We start from the raw sequence: 20,561 nt of genomic DNA, 5'->3' as shown, positions 1-20,561 counted from the left end.
AGGACTGAGCTGTCCTCTCCCACAGCACTGGCCTTTCACACAGCATCATCTGCCAGAGAACCAGCAGCTTCCCTCACCGAGTAAGCAGAACATGGCTCACCAGGAGCCACTGAGCTCTAGGTTCCGAAGGTCCAGTCCTAGCGGCTCAAGCCTGCAACTGGAGCTACTCAGGAGGCTGAGAACTGACCGTCAAGGCCTGATGTCGGTCCAAGCAGGACAGTTTACGAGTGGAGCTGTGGCTCAAGTGGTAAAACACTAGCCTTGAACCTCTCCCCTCTTACCCCCCAAAAAGCTCAGAGACAGCGCTCAGGCTCTGAGTTCAAGCCCCAAGACACACACACACACACACACACACACACACACACACACAAATGAAGTTTAAAATTATCTCAGCCAGGTGCTGGTGGCTCAAGCCTGTAACCCTAGCTACTCTGGAAGCTGAGATTAGAGGATCATAATTCAAAGCCAGGCTGGGCAATCTCTAAACTCTCTCTCCAAATAACGACCAAAATGCTGGATTGGTGGTGTTGATCAAGTGGTAGAACACCAGCCAAGCAAGTGTAAGGTCCTGAGCTCAAACTCTATACCAGCGAGAGAGAGAGAGAGAGAGAGAGAGAGAGAGAGAGAGAGAGAGAGAGAGAGAGAGAGGGAGGGAGGGAGGGAGGGAGGGAGGGAGGGAGGGAGGGAGGGAGGGAGGGAGGGAGGGAGGGAGGGAGGGAGGGAGAGGGAGAGGGAGAGGGAGAGGGAGAGGGAGAGGGAGAAGAAGGAGGAGGAGGAGGAGGAGGAGGAGGAGGAGGAGGAGGAGGGGAGGGAGGGAGGGAGTGGGAGAGGGGGATCCACAATTGTTATGTCAGCTACCCAGGAGTCAGAGACAGAAGGACCTGAGCCTAAAGCTAGCCCAAACCCCCACCCCCCCCAAAAAAAAGAAAATAAAAGAATGAAAGAAAAAGAAAAAAAAAACTGTCTGAGAAAGTAACTAAAGCAAAAGCAGATGGAACAGGTGGTAGCATTGTTCAAGTAGTAAAATACCTACCCAGCAAGTGCAAGGCCCTAAGTTCAAATTTAGATACCATTAAGGGTTTTGGGGGGAAGGGAGAGAACCTAAATGTTTAGATTGCTTTGCCCCCCCTAGACATTTCCTTTTCTCTTCTTTTCTTTTTTAAACAAATTGCTCAGTATGAAGAGTTCTTTTTCTATTTTCCCTCCCGGGAAGTTATTTATTTTTATGGGCTTCTTTTGGGAAATAAAAATCAATTTCGGAACGTAAGTGATACATTTTATTCTCCCAATAATGAAAGCTAGAAAATTAAAGGCCCCAAGGAATAACCCTCTCTGTACTAACATGATGCAGGACCCAGGCCAAATGCTCCCGCGTGGACATTTTATAAATTGTGGCCACCGCCTGCTGACGGAACCCTAGAAATATCTCAAGGGAAGACACAGCCCTTCCCATGTATGGCTTCACACCGGATGGGCCAGGCAGGCTCCTACACCCACAGAGAGACACTTTCAGATCACGGACAGTGCTGTGTGTGTGCCCGCACACATGGGCACATGTGTGCATGCACACACACACACACACACACACACACACACACACGCCCTAGAACGTTTGGCTCATCTGCAACTGTGGTTAACTTATAGTCTGTGTTAACACTTATAGTCAACATGGACCCCACCCCCTGTGTCCCAGGGCCTTTGCACATGCTATCGCCACAGCCTGACCACCTACCTGTGCCATCTACTAAATCACTTATTCCTCCATGCATGGGTCCCACTGTCTACCAAGATGCCAGGGGCACTAGGTACAGGAGTCTCAAGCAAATTAATAACCAAGAGAAGACAGGCTCACCGAGTGTGGTGTGGGCAGGGGCTGGGAGGAGTCCCACTGGCCTCAGGTGTTTTTCAAGAAAGAGACATTTATGGGGTGACTGGGGGTTGTAAGAAGAAGACAACAGGTAGATGGGCCCAGCATCCCAGCTGAGATAGGAGAAAACAGTCGGTGTTTCAAAATGAGCCGGCTGATCCCAGCCAGAGAACAGAGAACAGAGGCTGTGTCATAGCCAGAGCTTGCAGATCCAGGGACCTGGGTTGAGAAACTTGGGGAGGGTTGGTGAAGCAGGAGAGAGGACCCTGGTCTCATCCAATCACATGGGTCAGTTATTCAAGCTCTGCCCCTCCCCGGGGACGGCGAGGAAGAAGAATCCACCTCTTGCATTTCTCTCAATCTGTTCATCTGGACAGGAATCGCCACGGTTGGAGGCAGAACCTTATTTTGGGCTCTCTAGGAGGTTCTGCAAAGACCAAAGAAGTTTCTGGATTTCTCCCCACTCCTGGAGAAGAAGCAGGGCTGGCGACCCCTGATACAGAGACTCACTGAAAACAAAGCCACAGGAACTGGGAATTTACTCTTGCATCTCCAATGTTTGCCATTGTGTCTGGGACCTTTGTGTGTGTGTGTGTGGGGTGCTGATTCTGTCTGTTACAGGGACAGAATCTCACCTGTGGAGATCTCTCAGTGAGAGAGCTTACCCAGCATGCTCGAGGCCCTGGGTTCTTTCTGCAAAAAAAAGTATCCTTAGATTGCTGGCAATTTTGTGATGGGCCCGCTTGTCTTTCTCTCCCAGTCATCCTACCATTTCTTGCACGTAGCCTCAATTGGAAAGAAGGCTGAGGTTTCTCAAGCTACAGGTGAACACTGACAGAAGAAATCAAAGGAAAGGATCCTTAATTCTCAACCCAAGAAACACCCTCTCTCCTAGTCCCTGTGCAAATAGAAACTGCTGAGCCGAGGCTGGCATCCCTCAGACCCAAGCCCTCCATCCCGCCATCCAGCCATGGGAGCCTGTCTCGTCTGAAGGAAGAGCTGACAATCAGATCCAGGTCTTCTTGCTGTCTCTTCAGAGTCCAGCAGGCAGCCGTTGATAACCCAGCAGCTTTGGACAGCACACATCTAAAGGCAATGCCCTGTCTCTCTGGCTTCCAGTCACCAGGTGTCGGAAGGGGTATTTGAGCAGTCAGCCTCTGCCCTCATTAAGAGGCCTTTGGTGGGGGCAGAATAGATGATTGTTTAAAAAAAAACAAACAAAAAAAGGGGAACCTGCAGGTTTTGTCAGGCGAGTGATTAGAAGGAGTGCCAAAGCCCCCTCCCCGACCTCCCTGATCCAAGGCAAAGAAGCCCCTCATTTGCATCTTATTTGCATGGCAGGCTTAATAGACTGGCTCACACTTGAAGAAATCATTTGCATGCACACAGGAGAGGGAGAGAGGGGGGGTGGAGAGCGCGAGCGCGAGAGCCATCCATCTCCACCATCGGTGTGTGGTTGTGCAAATGGTCCCTGGGGAGGCAGGAGTGTCTGGCCCTCCAGGAAACAAGACCTCAATCAGACCACCACCAAGAAGCTCTAGTTACATCAGGCACAAAGGCCAGACAGAGGGAAATTTCCAAAAGGGGTTTTTTTTTTTCCTTCTTTTTTCCTTTCTCCTCCTTTCTTTCTTTCTTTCTTTCTTTTTTTTTTTAAACAGAGTCTGAGAGAAAGATTCAGACTAATTGCATGCAAGTCTTGTACTATGAATGTCAAACGGTAGCTACATCTCATAAATGAGCTGTCAGAGGCCTGGTCAGATCTCTGTACAAGACGGGCTCCCCTCCCTCTCCCCTCAGCATTCAGTTCTCTAGATTGATAACCCGTACCCCTTGCTGCTTGGCTGCTCTGTGTTCTGTTCCCAAAGCCACACGGTCCCCTCAACATCCCGGAAGAATTGTAGCATCGTCATTAGGTATCTGTAGAAGACAAGCCAGGTCCCACACTAGCCTTGGCATTTACTAAGCTTTGTGACCTTGGTAAAGTCACTTACCCTTTCTGAGCTTCCATGTCTTGATCAAATGGGGGTAATAGAATAGTGTCTATTTCGTAAGGATGACACAGTATTCTACAAAATGAGAAGCCAAGAAATACGGTCGGTACTACTGGAGGGTAAAAGAAATTGAGTTCTAAGTATAAAACCCAAAGGAACTACCAGAGCCCTAAGAATGGATTTCTATCACACTCACTGTGATTCCTGACAATGAGTAACCAGCTTTCTCAATCCTGTTCCTTCGACTTTGTCCCCTGCCCTGGCCCCCTGGGCTCACTCCACACAGATGATCTAGTCTCATGTCACAGGGCCTTAGCACCAGCTGCTCCTCTGCCTCGTATACTCTTCCTTCAGGAAGCTATCTGGCTTTCCTCTCCAATTCCTTTAAAAATCATTAGCCACAGGTCCCCATCTCAATGACCCTCCCCCTCATTGCCTTATGTAAGTCTTCTCCCTCCTCCCCCTAAAATGGATATCCAGGTCCCGTGTATAAAAATGGCAGGGTTTGAGCACAGAATTGCCACATGTTCTCCCGTGTACACGCACCATAACGAAGACAATGTAAATAGGTTGTGAAACAGTGGTAACAAATACCCTCTCCTAATTCAGAACCAATACCGTCTGTTCCATGATCTTTCCACTGAGATCACATCAGACCCCAGGGATGTCAGAAGGCTTGCTGAAGTTTACTTTTCTATTCTGTTGTGTCTGGCACCTCAGCCAAATCCTGAAGTCGCCTCTAGCCACGCCCTTCATTTGAATATAGGAGTCATTTGTGTGCTTACCATGACCATGAAGCCACGCCTGTGATTTGCATATTCTCCTAATCAGTCCCCTTATTTGCATACCACTGTGTTGCTTCTCCCATCATTTGCATACTGTGACCAGGCAACCGTGACCTTTCATTTGCATATTTCCACAGCCACGCCCATCATTTGCATACTGCCTTGACCACTCTGTGTGCCTGGTGGCAGAAGCATAGCTCCAGAGCTCTACCCAGCCTTCAGAGAAAGCATGTGCCCAGCGCTGTGTTAGAATGTGAAGCCCAGGACATTGGCTCTGGGACTAGGCCAGCACCTGAGATGCAGAAGGAACTCGACAATTACCTCCCAAACAAGCTGAAAGCACATGTCCTGCAGATGTGTGCTGAGGAAAGCCAGAGGGGCTGGGGGCTCTCAGAGCACTGAGAGGAAAGGAGATGAAGCAGACAGACCAGTTCTCAAATGCCAGAGAGTTCTGGATGTGTCTGTCCTGTGACAGTCCCTAGTTCCCCACCCCCCCCACCGCAGGGTGACCAAGCCTGCAACTGGGCTGTAGAAGTCAGGGGCCTTTAACATAAGACCAAATTCAAGGAGGCCTGGACTCAGGCAGGGAACATGGCTTTTATCATAAGTACATCAGTCAGAATGCAATGAATAGAGGTTGTTGCCTTTTTTCTGTAATGTCAGTACTTAGACTTTGGATCTGGGCATTCCCTGTTGCTCAAAGCTGGCACTCTACCACGCCTCCACGTCCAGCTTTTTTGCTCATTAATTGGAGAGTCTCTAATTAATATGAGTCTCTTGGACTTGTCTGCCCAGGATGGCTTTGAACTTCAGTCCTTAGTTATCAAGTTATCAGCCTCCTGAGAAGCTAGAATTAAATTACAGGCATTGAGTCTGGCTTGTTGGCTTTTTTTTTTTTTTTTTGCCAGTCCTGGGCTTGAGCTCAGGGCCTGAGCACTGTCCTTGGACTTTCTCAAGGCTAGAGCTCTACCACTTGAGCCTCAGCACCACTTCTGGCTTTTTTCTATGTATGTGATGCAGAGGAATCAAACCCGGGTCTTCGTGCATGCTAGGCAAGCACTTTAACCACTAGGCCACAGCCCCAGCCCTGCTTTTTTTTTTTTATTTAATTTTATGAGCAGAGGGTTTTTAGAATGTACTCGGATCAAATAATGTGAGCTCTATGAATGCTATCTTTTGGTGTCTGCATTTTTGGGGCTCTGATATCTTGGAATCATCAGGCCCCATGGAGACTCAGTCTTTCCTTGGGCTAGCCAATTTTTAAAGACAATGAAGGAATTACCTCAATGCTGTAGGGAATGGAGAGAGGCTTAAATAACCAGAAACTCCAGACAGACCAACGGTGAGATGTGACTGGCCTTTCCCAAAATCCTTAAGCCCAACCACTCTTAAAAAAGAAATGTTATTATAGGAGACAGGTAAGGACATCTTTGTCAGATATGCAGATAGTTGGAAGCGTTTTCTAAAGGACTTCCTGTCTCCTCCGCACCCCTCCTTGTCTATACTGAGGAATAGGGCCTGTCTTGCACTTGTGAAGCAAGCATTCTGCCACTTGGGCCACACTCCCTCCAAGTCCTTTGGCTTTTCAAACAGAGTCTAACTTTTTGCCAGCGTTAGCCTCAGACCTCAATCCTCCCATCTCTGCCTTCCAAGAAGCTGAGATTTCACATGTGCACCTCCACACCCAGCTTTCCTGAAAGGCTTTCTTTGGGGGAAAGAGAAAGGAGGAGGAAGACAGCAGAGAACAAGGTTGCCACAAATTTCACCCAGCTGAACTTCAAAGCACGTTTGACATCCATTCTCTACCATCGCCAGCTTTCCCACCTGAGTCTCGAACTCACACCCAGCCCCTCAGGCCTTCACAACCCAGCAGTTCCAATGTGTGTATAGTCAGCTCCCTGCAGGAAATCCTTCCACCCATCATGGCTGACGTTCTCTGAGCCCTGGGGCATTTTCCAGGCTCAGCAACCCACCATGGCCCTGGGTAAGAAGCTGCTGTCTTCACGAAGACTTACTCTTCTTCTGTCTGCTTAAATATCTTCTTAGCTGTATGACCATCTTTCTCTCTTTCTCCCTCTCCTCGCCCTCTCCCCTCTCCTCCCAGTTTTCTCCTCTGTAAATACAAAGGTCAGAGCAGTAACTATCTTATAAGGCTGCTGATAAGATGGCCTGGGATGGATGCCTGTCACTGGTAATGGTTTTGCTTTTGGTGAGAGGTTGTGATGGAGAATCCCAACCAAGCTTATGAGGGGGCTCCAAAGCTAAACCAACCACCCAGTATCTGCTGTCTCATACCCAGCATGGTGTCAGGATTGCTTGGGCACCATTCCCTTCCTTTCCCTCCTCTTCCCCCTCCCCTCCCCTCCCCTCCCCACCCTTTCCCTCCTCCTGCAATCTGGTACCCAGTCTGCCTCTTCCAGGGAGCTTCCTGCAGTGTTTCCGCCCCACTGCTCCCTGTTGCCCAATCACAAGGGAGACTCCACCCCCACAGCACAGAGGTTACATCCCCTGTTCCCTGTTACCCAATCACAGAGAAGACCCTGTCCTCAGCATTAAAGGCCCCACAGCCGCTCCCTTCATTACCCAATCACAGGGGAGCCTCTGCTCCCACAGCGCAGAGGAGGCAAGCAGGGTTGATCAGACTTTCTCAGAATGGCTCTTGCCTCCTCCAAGACCAAGCCCTCACCATGTGCCTCTTGTCAGTTCCTGTAAGAATCCTGCCCGGAGCTTCTGTTTCTGTGCTTCTCTTTGCCTTGGCCTGCTCGGTCCCAGGAATCTGCAGCAATCTGGCTCTCTCATCTCCACCTAGGCCACCGGCTGCCCTCTCTCACTCACCCTCTTGAAAATATTTTGTTGGCTTCCTGCTGTACATCATCCATCACTGAGAACACATAGGCCCTCGTGTCCCGACCTTCTCCATCTCAGGAGAACCTGGTGCACTGAAGACACCTAATAAATACTTGTTGAAAAGGTAAAGGTGTCAGCACCCAACCCCAGGCTCACCTCCAAGGCCCAGGCCCAGTCTGGGGGCTGCAGTGATCTAACAGGACAGATTTGCAGGAAGTGCATGGGAAGAAGCATCTGGAAGCCAGTGATGGACAGTCACTGTGGAAGTGTAGCTCCCCCCGCCAAAAGAGGATTCTGGCCTTAGCATCCCTCACCAACAGCACAGCATCACTACGCTAAGCCCAAGGAAAGGGTCCCATGGCACATTCCATGCCTGACAATTCACTTACTGCGGCCCCATGAGGGCAGAGCAGAGCATGGGTCGCTTCTGCCACCCAGTGGTGAAAACAGGTACTACATGGCCCATCAAGGTGTTGGGTTGTTAACCGTCCTCTGAGCAGCCAGATTCCTTTATTTAAATTCTTTTTTCTATGTGGAGATATTTCTGTGATTTTCGTTCTCACCAACTACAAATATGAACTGTACTTAGCTCAACTTAAGAAACAGAGGCACATAAAGAAGAGCTGCCTCTTCCTTCCTCTTCCCCCAGGCTCGCTCTCTCTACTCATCATCTTCCCACTGCAATCTCCATGCCAACAGTACAGTCTGTACCCTCCACGCCCTTCTTTCTTACCCTGGAAAGATCCGTGAATGTAACTTTGTGCATGTTGCAATTACCTGGGATTTTTACATCTTCGCCCTCTGCCCAGCAGCTCCAATGACTTGGATGAACTCAGACCAAGTGTGTTTTCTCACCACCTCCTCTTCTCACTTTACCAACAACCACAGACTCGCATTCACAGGTGGAGCCGGACGATAAACAAGCTTGGCAAACCCTACAAGCTTGACTGTAGTTATTCGACGAAACTCTGCCTTTGTCTCACAAAAGCAGCCAATAAAACTTCATTTACAACGATAGGAAGCAGGCTAGATCTGACCCACAAGCCATAATATATATGCTGGTTCCTAGATCAGGTCAGTAACTGTAGCTCGAACCCACTGGTATCTTCATTTGCTAATATTTGTCAGGATAGCCTGGAGCTAATGGCTCACACCTATAATCCTGGCTATTCCAAAGGCTAAGCCCAAGGACAGTTGTGTAGGACAGTTGTGAGTTCAAACACCAGGAGTGGCATACACACACACACACACACATACACACACACACACACACACACACACACACACGGATCCATAAGTGTATTCTACACAGGCATTCCTAGGCCACTGTCCCCAAAGATGGCAGCCAGCCAATCACAGTGTTGCAAGTGCTGACCATATCTCCCTCAGTCGGGTCCCACAGGCCTGTGGGAACAATGGTTTTGTGCCCCTGCCCCCCCTTCATCTCAAGCCTGGGGATTTTTGAGAGCAACCCAGCCTTGTCATGCTCAGGACACAGCACTATCCCAGAATTCAACACCCAAGACACCACAAGCCATCAAGGGACAAGACCCCTCTGTCTTGACTCTGAGGGGTGCAGGCAGCTACCCATGAGGCATGGAGAAAGACAGACAGTGGACTCAACTTGGCCACGCCCAGGAAGAGCAAAGCAGCGCTGATGTGGCTCAAGCTGCAATCCTAGCTATTCAGGAGGCTGAGCTCTGAGGTGCCAAGTTTGAAGGTAGAGTGGGCAGAAATGTCTGTGGCATTCGTATCTCCAATTAACCAGCCCAAAAGCCAGAAGTAGAGCTGTGGCTCGCATGGTCAGCATCCGCCTTGAGTTTGAAAAAGCCAAGCTAGAGCACGAAGCCCTGATTTCAAGCCCCAGGAATGTCACAAAATAAAAGCAAGGGAAAAAACTGGACTCATTGATAGTGGGGGCTCCAGGGTTGATGTAAATGATAGAATGTAGGAGGAAGAAATGGATGTCCACTTTATTACATGTCAGAAGGAAGTTCATGATCTGACGTTGGAAAGGGTTCTAAACTACGATCTGTTTCTCACCCCAGGCTGACCATTGTAACTCCGAAATAATTCCCCAATCCCACACTTCCTGAGGGCTGACTTGATGCCTAAACAGGAAAATTCCATACCTCGCGAGTTACAGTTCAGGCACACAATTATCTCAGCATCTTGCATCCAAGGGGTTTGTGTATCTGAAATGTCACATGAACTTCATGTTAGAGCTGAGTTTCTTCTCCAAAAGTTGGGTGAGGCGGGGAGGGGAATCAGAAATAGAAAAAACAAAAACCATGTCTGGTCCCAAGCTTTTCAGATGAAGAAGAGTAACCTGTGCTGCCAGAGGGAGGAGGACGGGTCTAGAACAACGTTCCTGCCGGGATCCCAGCCCTGCTCTGCCCAGAGCCTTTCTCTAAGGCCTGCATCCCACCACAGATGATGCTGTGAGGAGAAATGACTTCAAGGTAGACACTGCCCCCCAGTGGATGCTAGAGGACTAGCACGCGCAAGTTCTCCACGATTCCTGCATTTCTGATGCAGTCACCCATCTGTTATTATTATTTTTTTTCCTCCATTGATTTCTCTTTTCTCCCTCTCTGCTCTTTCCATGTCAGCACAAGGAAAGGCCGGACAACAAGGAAACAAAACCTTCAGGACCATTCGGATGCAAGGTTCCCCAACACCCAAACCTGAGAGGATTTAAAGTGTTGGGAGAAGAAAGCCACTCCAAAGCCAGTCCGGTGAGGGACGGGGAAGAGTTGACATGTGCATGCTCTTTAGTCTACCTCAAAGACAGTGGAAGCTAACGGAAGGCTTTTAGAAGAAGGGGGCTCCCGCCTGTCCTCCTAGCTACTCAGGGGGCTGAGATCTAAGGATTCCCATTCAAAGTCAGCCCAGGCAGAGAAGTCTGTGAGATTCTTTATCTCCAATGAATCACCAGAAAACTGGAATTGGCCCCGTGGCTCCAAGTGGTAGAGCCTTGAAGAGCTCAGGGACAGAGCACGGGGTCAGAGTTCAAACCCCATGATTTCCATTCTGAGTGGGCCTCACAAGAGCAGATCTACAGCCTGGTTCCTAGAAGCCATGGGAGACAGAAAGCCGCCCCCCTCCACTTGGGGAGACAATGCTAGTACTTACAAAGGCTATGTCCTAGGCCAGTACTGAGTGCTAAGTCCTAACCTTTCTGAGAGCCTCTAAGGATTCACCAAGCACTACAAGCCACGTGCACAGAACCATTGAGCAACGTGCCCCGGGGAACCTTAGCTCTTCCTCCTCCCTGATCTGCAGGAACCCCACACCTGGACCATGACACCAGAAGATATGGAGGCCAGAGGGGTGCTGGGGAACCCTGCCCAGTTCCCCAGTCTGGCTGCTGTGGGATGCTGGTCTCCTCTAATCCAGCACTGGTCCTCAAAGCCCAAGGCAAGGAGAGTTTTAACAGCTCAGCTGCTGTCATGAAATGCCATCTCTAGGGGGCGCCTCATCAACAGACACCTGTTTGGTTTTGGTTTTGTCACTGGTGGGGCTTGAACTCAGAACCTGGGTGCTGTCCCCGAGCTCTTCAGTTCAAGGTGAGTGCTCTACCACATTGAACCATTGTGCCACTTCTGGTTTTCTGGGGGTTCATTGGAGATAAAAGTCTCATGGACTTTCCTGCATGAGCTGGCTTTGAACCGTGATCCTCAGATCTCAGCCTCCGGGGTAACTGAGATGACAGGCACGAGCTACCTGGCCAGACACCATCATTTCTTGGGAAACCCATCATCCAGGCGTAATAGAGCTGGCTCCTGGTGCAGACCCACTCCTGGCTTGCTGGGTCTTCCCATGAGTGTGGGGGGGTGGAGAGGGGAGAGAGAGAACTGATCACAACCTCTCTCCATTATGAGCATCCAGTCCTGTTACAAGCCACCACCCTTGCAATCTCCAGATGCCAGCGTATTGAGTTGGGGAGGGGGGTAGATCTTCCATACATGGATTTAGGGGAGACCTGGTCTTCTGCCAGAGCACTGTCTGACCTGCAATGTGACAGATAGGTTCCTTTGTCTCAAGGGAGCAGGGTGTGATGTCTGGGGACCCTTGTGGGACCAGACTCAAGAAGTCCTAAGGGACACTGCAGCTCTCGGAGCCTTTCCCGCCTCCCTCACCTCTCACAAGCCACGAGAGCAGAAAGTCCCCTCCTAGCTGGTGCTTTGAGAAGGAAGCTGAAACTTTGGAGCTCTATGATAAGGAGCAGCGGGCCACAATGACCAGGGACCCGGATGTGCAGCACTGCTCTGCAGGCAACGCTGCTCAGAGCATTCAGCTTCCCTGTGCTAGAAGCACATCCCTCCATACCCTCACCCCTAATCCGGACGGCCCCTTAATCACAACGCTTAGAGGACTCGAGACATGAAATCCTAGCTGCTCAGGAGGCTGAGCTCCGAGGATGGTGGTTTGAAGCCAGACTGGGCAGGAAAGTCTGTGAGACTCAGTGAAAAGCTAGAAGTGGAGCTGTAGCTCCCCTCCTCCCCCCCAAATAAACTGTGGTCCAGTCCTCATTGTGGTCCTTGTGAATATGGCTTTATTTGGAGGTAGGGTCTTTGCAGGTGTGAACAGGTGAAGATGCGGTCAGGGGGAGGGGCATCGAGAGTCCCCTAAGCCAGTGGCTGATGTCTCAATGAGAGGCATCTGGACACCAAGATACCAGTGAGGACACGAGATAACAGAGGCAGACAGCCAAGTGCTGCATCGTAACGGACCCTGAAGAAGTGGTGAGAGGCCACCAGAAGAGACATGCTCAGAGCGCCTAGATCAAACCTAACCTGCTGCTGCTGTCCCCACGCCACACCTCTCACCTCCAGAACCCTGAGAATAAGCATCACCTGGTATGATGAATTGTGTCACTGTAGCCTTAGGAAAGGAACACAAGCACGTGCGCGTACACACACACACACACACACACACACACACACACACACACGCAGATAACTGCCTGAAAGTACTTTACATGACTGACACATATAAAATTCCAGCAAATACTTTATTGTTTTTAATAGTGTGAGCACAGAGCCTGAGTCGTTTCATTCATAAATGAGGATAAAAGATTATGAAAGCGCCAGCCCATTAGTTTGGACACAAGTGTAGTTCCTAAATAACAACACTAGAGGGCAGCAGACCCTCACTTTCACCCCTCAGTCCCAGAGACTGATAAAAGTGCTCCCCCAGAACTGGGAACTTGAGTGGCTGCACGATTCTTCTCTGGGGCCCCCAAGCACCCCACTGGGGGCCAGCAATTTCCAACCTTCCCCTGAAGGGGAAAAATGTGATGGGCTGTACATGCTTTGAAAACCTCACTGGGGTTCACAAATTGCCATTTGAAAGAGGGAAAGAGTTGGAGAGGCAGCCAGGGAAGGAAAATCAGTGAGACTTTTTATTCCAATTAATCACCAAAGAAAACTTGGAAGTAGAGAGTAGAGGTGCGGCTTAAGTGGCAGAGCCCTAGTCTTGAGCAAACAAACTAAGTGACAGTACCCAAGAATCTGAGTTCAAACCCCAGAACTAAGAAAGAAAAAGGGAGGGAGGGAGGGAGGGAGGGAGGGGAAAAGGGAAATTCTATAGCCTGACTTTGAACCATGATCCTCAGATCTCAGCCTCCCGAGTAGCTAGGATGACAGGCTTGCTCGGATCTTCCCGTATTATACATATAGCAACACCCACGATGCCTCCTGGATAGGTGACTGCATCCAATTATGACGTGCTCACTTAAAAGTTGGGAAAGAAACGCAAGTCCAGGGACTCTGAGCTCAAGCCAGCCCCCGAGCACTGTCCAAGGAAGGACACCCCGGGGTGAGTGGGAGCCAGCATCCACCTCCCCATCTCCCACCTCCAGATGCCCAGGTCCCCGGCGGGGGGGGGGTCGTGGGGTGACCTACCGACCACGATGAGGACTTCCCGGTCAATGTGTGCTTGGATGTAGATTCGGCCGCGGCGCTCCGTGTGATCGGTGCCACACAGGCTGGGGACGTTGGTCACGCAGCGTTTGTGCACGTTCATCATGCAGGCTGTGCAGGCAGACAGCGAGGCTCAGCCCGACCCTGCCCTACCCGGGCCAGCTGAACCCCGCTGTTAACTCTCCTGTCTCCCCCTGAGACTCCCCCTCCACAAAAAAGGGGGGCCAAGGATGACCCACTTACTTCTTCCCTTCCCCCCCCCCGCCCCCAAGAAGGTTCAGGGGTTCAGGCCACTCTTGGTGTAGATGATTGGGGGGAGGGCGGGGGACATGGCCACCCCTGCTCAAGCTAGCCCATCTATGAAGGAGCTTCCCCCACCCCCAAATGTGGCCATTACCAGATTTGTGTGCGACATCCCCAGATTTCAATGCATCAACTGCTTCTAAGTCGGGGTGTTCACAGAAAATGAATGAAAGAGAGATTGGGGTTTGCTTTCTGGGAAGAGGGGGTTGGCCAGCCACGTGGGTGTAACTGGAGCCAATGAAGAGCTGAGGTGCCCTCTCCACCCCCAGAAGATCTTTGTGTTCTTCTGGGGTGGGCCTTGAACCACTGCCTATGAGGCCAACATCCTAAGGTGGGCCCTGTACCCACAGCCACTGAGCTTTATTGCTCAAGGCTAGCGTTGTACCACTTTGAGCCACAGAGCCACTTCTGGTTTTCTGGGGGTTCACTGGAGATAAAGACTCTCATGGACTTTCCTGCCCAGGCTGGCTTTGAACCACGATCCTCAGATCTCAGCCTCCTGAGTAGCTAGGATGATAGACGGCTTGGATAGACATAATGTTCAGAACCAATCCCAGGGAAGCCAGTGGGCCCAGGATGAGAAGAAGCAGTATGTCTGACACCCCCACCCCCCACCCCTGCTCCAGCCTCCCTCCCTCGTCTTCCTGTGTTTGTTTCCCTATCTCACCTGGTCCCCTTGGCGTGTGGCTATGACAGTGAGCCAGAACTATAGTGCCACCAATGGCTGCTCAGCTTGAGAAGCCAGCGGAGAGGATTCAGCACCCAGGGTACACTTCAGCCAGCTTGGATGCTCTGTAGATCCCTCTAGCTAGGGGCCCAGCCTGGCTTGGCAGGCCCTGTGGCTCTCTGTGTGTCCCTGTCCACCTGTCTTGCTTTTCCTCTCTCTCCTCAGCCTCAGTATGTGTCTCTCTGCCTTACTCTTTCTCTCTCATCATCTTCTTTTCCTTTCTACCCTGGCATCTCTCCATGTGAGTTTCTCTGTCTCTCTTTTTTTTTTTTACCTCGTACATCTCTGTATCACTTAATGATTGTCACTCTCTCCTGCCACAACCACACTCCCTCACTGTCCCTCTGCATTGCTTCCTCTGTGACAGGGGACACTGCTCAACCTGTGACAAGCCACCAGGCGAGGGGGAGCCACTGGCATATGCCATGTCCCCATCTCTCTGCAGTCATAGCTCCCAAAGCTCCAGAGCCTCGTGGGCCTTTGTGTAATTAACAGCAGACCTGCTTGCACCTGCTTTCCCCCTGCCAGCTGTGCCAGCTGTGCCAGAGAATCCTGTTCTCTTCCCTTTACTGGTTAGTAGTTGCGAGGATTGTAGTTCAAAGCCAGCCCATCGTGAAAAGCCCACGAGACTCTTATCTCCAGTGAACCAGCCACAAAAGCTGAAAGCAGAGTTGTGGCTCAAGTAGTAGAATGTTGAGCCTTGAGTGGAAAAATGCTCAGAAAATAGTACCCAGGCCCTGAGTTCCGAGCCCCAAGAGCATGCATCTCTGAGTCCAAGCCCCAATAGTAATTAAAAAGAAAGAAAAAGGAAAAGAAAATGACTCAATGTGTGCATGCCAATGGACTTCTCCTCTGCAACTCTGTGGTCTCATGTGACCCAGAGGACAGCTGAGTCCCCATTGCCCCCAGCCAACCCCCCCCCACATACAAATGCATCCAGAGGTGCAGCCAAGGCCTGCTAAGCCTGGCCCAGTCACACAGGATGGCCTTGAGGGGGTCCCTGGTTGCTGGCAGCCTTTATTCTGCAAGGTGGAAGGGTGACAGGCCAGTGGATGGAGGGGCAACTGCTCATAGGTTCACCAGGGGCTGCACGGGACATGCTGTGCCATGTGCACGAAGGGAGCTGCCATGACAGCTGGCACTTACTGTCACACTTCATGCCCTGATGGATGAGTCCGTACAGCAGGGATCCACAGTGGTCACAGAAGGTCGGGCTGGAGTACGTGTGGATCTTGAACTTATGTTTGCTCCGGGGGTCCTGGGGTCAAGAGAAACAGAGAGGTCAGTGTGGAAAGCCAAAGGTGGATACTGCTTGGAGTAAGTCTAGAGAAACGGGCCAAGAGCTGGACTGGGTTCCAGCCATTGCTGGACCTGTGGGGGGTCAGTGCTGGAAACGCTGAGTCCAGGACCAATGATGATGAACAGTTACGTGACCCAAGACAGCAGGTGGTTCCAGAGAATTCCAGCTCCCACACCTGCTCCCCTGACCTGAAGATCTCCCACCCTGGATACTTAAAACTTCATTTATTGGTTCCTCCTTGGACCAACCACCTCCCCCCGCCCGCCATGGACAAATAAAACAACAGAACCTTTTGTTCCACCCCCCACTCTCATCTTTAATCTGGAGTGATCCAAAACCCAAGTCTAGGCCTGTCACATCACAGTCTCCCACTGACCCTGGGCTGGAGAAGAACTGCCAAGGGTCCAACAGCTATCCTTCTCTTTGATTCCAGGACCCCGACTTTCAACAGAGGGCATGCCACTCAATTGAATAGACTACATTTCCCAGCTTCCTTTGCAGCATAGTGTGTCCGTAGGATAGAGTTCTGACCAGTGGGAAGTAAGTGTTTCCAGGTCATTCCCTTAAAAAGAATGTGTGTAAGACTCTTCACTCCCATTCCTCCCTCTCCATTGCCTGGAACAGGGCAAGAGGTCAAAGTGATCACCTTGAACCCAAACGTGAACCTCTGTTCCCTTTGGACTGACACCAGAGAGAAAGCTTAACTTCTGTCCGATTCCAATCACTCTGGGACTATTTATTTATTACAGCAGGGTACACAATTCCTTCACCAATAACCATGTCTTTCACAACCTGGGAGTGAGGTGAACGATTTAAGGAACAGACGTTGGCATCATAAAGCACCCAGATTCTTCTTAGTCGAGTGACTCTGGGCAAGCAATTTAATACTTTTCTGCTTCAGTTTCCTCGTCTGAAAAGTGGAGATAATAGCAGTGGTAAGGCTATGATTATCATGTGACACTGCTGGGAGGAATAAGTGGATTAACCTGGTGAGGATATCTTTGCACCGCCTGGCATTCTCAGGACTTCTCCGAGGTGGCTGTCACCCACCCCCTCAAAAAAACACCCCCATTTGTGCACGCTAGGCTCTCAGCACACAGAGCCACTCATCTCCCAACCATGCCTCAAGATTCCCACGCTCCAGCTCCAGCATGTCTCCTTTGAATCGGGGCTTCTACCACTTGAACCATGCCCCCCCCAAGCATCCTTTCTTTCTTTTTTTTATATATTTTTTTTGTAATTAATAGAAGGGTTACATGATATTTGCCAGGTAGATGGTGCATTAATTCCCACACATTGATACCCTTTCACATGTCTTGGTCCCCATTTCCCTCCCCCCACCCCCACCCCTCATCTTGTTTTTCCCCGTTCCCTATCCAATTTCAAATAACCAAATACAAATATATCCGATATATCAGGTAACAAAGTGAGATACTGTAACAATATGAGATAACCAAGGGACAGCAAAAGAGATGAGAGATAACATAGTACCTTAAGAACAACAATCATTCATTATATGGCTTATGTTTCTATATCCTAGAGGTCCTTTCATTCAGCGTACTACTATATGGCCTTTTGTATCAAGGTTTTGCTCTATTGCAAATCTCTGCTAGTAGAGCCCAAGCTTTCTACTGATTATGACAAATGAGGGAAACCATTGAGCCTAAGTTCCTTTGAGTCTGGCTTACTTCACTTAATATGATTTTTTCTAAGTCTTTCCAATTCCTAACAAATGGAGCAATGTCATTCTTTCTGACAGCAGCATAGAATTCCATTGTGTACAAATACCACAACTTATTGATCCACACATCAACTGAGGGGCATCTAGGTTGGTTCCATATCTTTGCTATGGTGAATAGTGCTGCAATGAACATTGTTGTGCTAGTGGATTTAGTATGTCCTTGTTTCTGGATGGTTGGGTAAATGCCAAGTAGTGGAATTGCTGGGTCATAGGGGAGTTCTATGTTTAGTCTTTTGAGGAAATGCCACACTGCTTTCCATAGTGGTTGAACAAGTTTTCACTCCCACCAACAGTGTAGTAGTGATCCCTCCTGGCCACATCCCCTCCAGCATCTGTTGTCATTCGTTTTCCTGATCCTGGCCATTCTAGCTGGAGTGAGGTGGAATCTTAGAGTTGTTTTGATTTGCATTTCTTTTATGACCAGAGATGTCGAGCATTTCTTCATGTGTCTATAGGCCATTTTTGTTTCTTCTTCAGAGAAGACTCTCTTTAAGTCTTTGGCCCATTTTTTAATGGGATGGTTGTTACTTTGGAGGTTAGTTTTGGAGTGATTCAATTTTTTGAGCTGTTGATATATTTTAGATATGAGGCCTTTGTCTGTTGTATGGTTGGTGAAGATCTTCTCCCACTCTGTAGGCTTCCTAATTAGTTTACTAGCTATGTCCTTTGCCATACAAAAGCTCTGCCCTCTTTGCAGATGACATGATCCTGTATTTAAAGAATCCTATAGACTCTACTCCCAAGCTCCTTGAGCTGATTCAAAACTTTGGAAGGGTAGCAGGGTATAAAATTAACCCTCAAAAATCAACTGCCTTCCTCTACGCCAACAGTGAGAGGAATGAGGCAACAATCAAGAAAGCAATTCCTTTTGCAATAGCCTCAAAGAAAATAAAGTACCTAGGAATTACCTTAATGAAGAATGTAAAGGACCTTTTTGATGAAAACTTTAAAACCCTGAAAAAGGAAATTAAAGCAGAACTGAGGAAATGGAAAAACCTCCCATGCTCCTGGATTGGAAGAATCAACATCGTGAAAATGACAATCTTGCCAAGGGCTATCTACAAATTCAACGCAATACCCATCAATATCCCAATGGCATTCTTTAAAGAAATAGAAGAGGCAATCCAAAATTTCATATGGAATAATAAAAGACCCCGTATAGCAAAAACACTTCTTAGCAGAAAGAACAGCACAGGAGGAATTTCAATTCCAAACTTTAGACTCTATTACAGAGCTATAATTATCAAAACAGCTTGGTATTGGCACAAGAACAGGCCTGAAGACCAATGGAATAGAACTGAAGACCCAGATATTAAACCACAGACCTATGGCCACCTAATCTTTGACAAGGGAGCCAAAAAAATAGAATGGAAGAAATAGCCTCTTCAACAAGTTGTGCTGGCAGAACTGGTTAAGCACCTGCAGAAAACTAAAGCTGGATCCTTCTTTGTCACCCTGTACTAGAATTAACTCCAAATGGATCAAAGACCTGGAGGTAAAAGCCGACACACTGAAAACTCTACAGGAAGGAATAGGAGATACACTAGGCCTCCTTGGCACAGGTCGAAACTTTCTTAATAAGGACCAAGAATCACAACAAATCAGAGAAAGGCTGGATAAGTGGGACTGCATTAAATTGCAGCATCCTTTCTCATATGGTAAGTTCTCAATCTCCATGAGCAATATCCTTCTTCATCCTTCTGCCAGAGATGTTTTTCTTTTCACTGCTAAAACTACAAAATCCCTTCCTGGGTACTGGTGGTTCACGCCTGTGAGCCATTTCTCCTGAGGCTGATTGGAGGATCTTGCTTCAAAGCCTGAGTGGAAAAGTCTGTGAGACTCTTACTTTGATTAACTAGGGGAGAAAAGAGCCAAATGAGGTCATAAGAGTTCAAGTCCTAGCTCACAGACAGACAGACAGACAGACACACACACACACACACACACACACACACACACAGAAAGAGAGAGCGAGAGAGAGAGAGAGAGAGAGAGAGAGAGAGAGAGAGAGATACACAGAAAAAAAAATGATTCCCTTCTTTCTCTTTTCCAAACCCAGTGCCCACCTTTGCTTTCTCTGCAATAATACACTGCAGAAATGTATTCTGTGAGCCTTAGGTTTGAACCCAGAGCCGATCTGACCCATTTCGCTCTTGCTCTTCTCTCCTTTCCCCCCACTGTATGTATTTAGTGACGTCGAAGCAGATGCTGTCTCGAAATGTATGTGTGCTCTTAAAGGAGGTGGAAAACAATGCGCGTACCTGCCAAAATTACTACCATTCTAGACAAGAACAGTTGACACACTACCAAGCTGTCAAGTGCCAGTGTAGAGAGATCCCAGCCAGAATCTTCAGGGTAGGAGTGCAAAAAAAAAAACAAAAACAAACCCATAAACAAAAACAAAAACCGATAGAGCCAAAGCAGGAATGGGAATTTTCCTTTTTTTTCCTTTTTTTCCTCTTTCTTCTGTGGGTCCTGGTGCTTGAAATCAGGGCCTGGGCACTGTCCCTCAACTTTCTCCCTCAAGGCTGGCTCTCTACTACTCCAGCCACAGCTCTCCTTCCAGCTTTTTGGTAGTTCATTGGCGATAAGAAGACAAAATGGCTGCTCTCAGGGAACTTATGTTCTCTTTGGAGAGAGAAACAAAAATCAACATCAAAATGCCCTGACCTCTCAACGTTTTTTTTTTCCCATCTAGCGAAACCTCGAGGTTCCTCATGGGCTATTTCATAATCTAATCTCTCACACAAGCAATGGTGAGACTCCTGCTGGTTACAAGTTTACCCTTGGGGCCTTCATTTCTACTTAACGTGTAATAAATATAGCACTAACAGGTGGAGAGGGAAAATGGGGTTTCCCACAGATGCTGGTCCAGAGCAAGGGGGGGCGGGGGGAGGGTGTTCATGGGTTGCCATAGTAACGGTAGGTGGGGCTGTAGTCATCATTGTTAGCTGCCAGCTCACTCCCCACTCCTGCCCCTCAAGCCCTGTTTGTGTTGTTTGGGGAAAGCAATGTACAGAGAGATGGGTAGAGCCAGACACCATGCAGGAAGGCCAAAGAGGCAAGTGCAGAG

General features: G+C 49.1%; 1 protein-coding gene across 1 annotated transcript in view; it reads right to left on the bottom strand.

Moving 5' to 3' along the window:
• Prkcb (protein kinase C beta) overlaps positions 1 to 20,561 on the bottom strand; it is a 141,909-nt gene that overhangs the window by 96,150 nt on the left and 25,198 nt on the right. Inside the window, exons 3-4 of the mRNA XM_090318672.1 lie at positions 15,594 to 15,705; positions 13,400 to 13,528 (exon numbers count right to left, since the gene is read on the bottom strand). Of these exons, the coding sequence (XP_090174798.1) occupies positions 13,400 to 13,528; positions 15,594 to 15,705 (241 nt within the window). The remainder of the gene's footprint in view (positions 1 to 13,399; positions 13,529 to 15,593; positions 15,706 to 20,561) is intronic.

This window comes from Megascapheus bottae, chromosome 25, assembly GCF_031878675.1.
Source record: "Megascapheus bottae isolate mThoBot1 chromosome 25, mThoBot2.hap1, whole genome shotgun sequence".
In the NCBI taxonomy this organism is placed as follows: Eukaryota; Metazoa; Chordata; class Mammalia; order Rodentia; family Geomyidae; genus Megascapheus; species Megascapheus bottae.
This window is presented reverse-complemented; position numbering and strand designations above follow the sequence as displayed.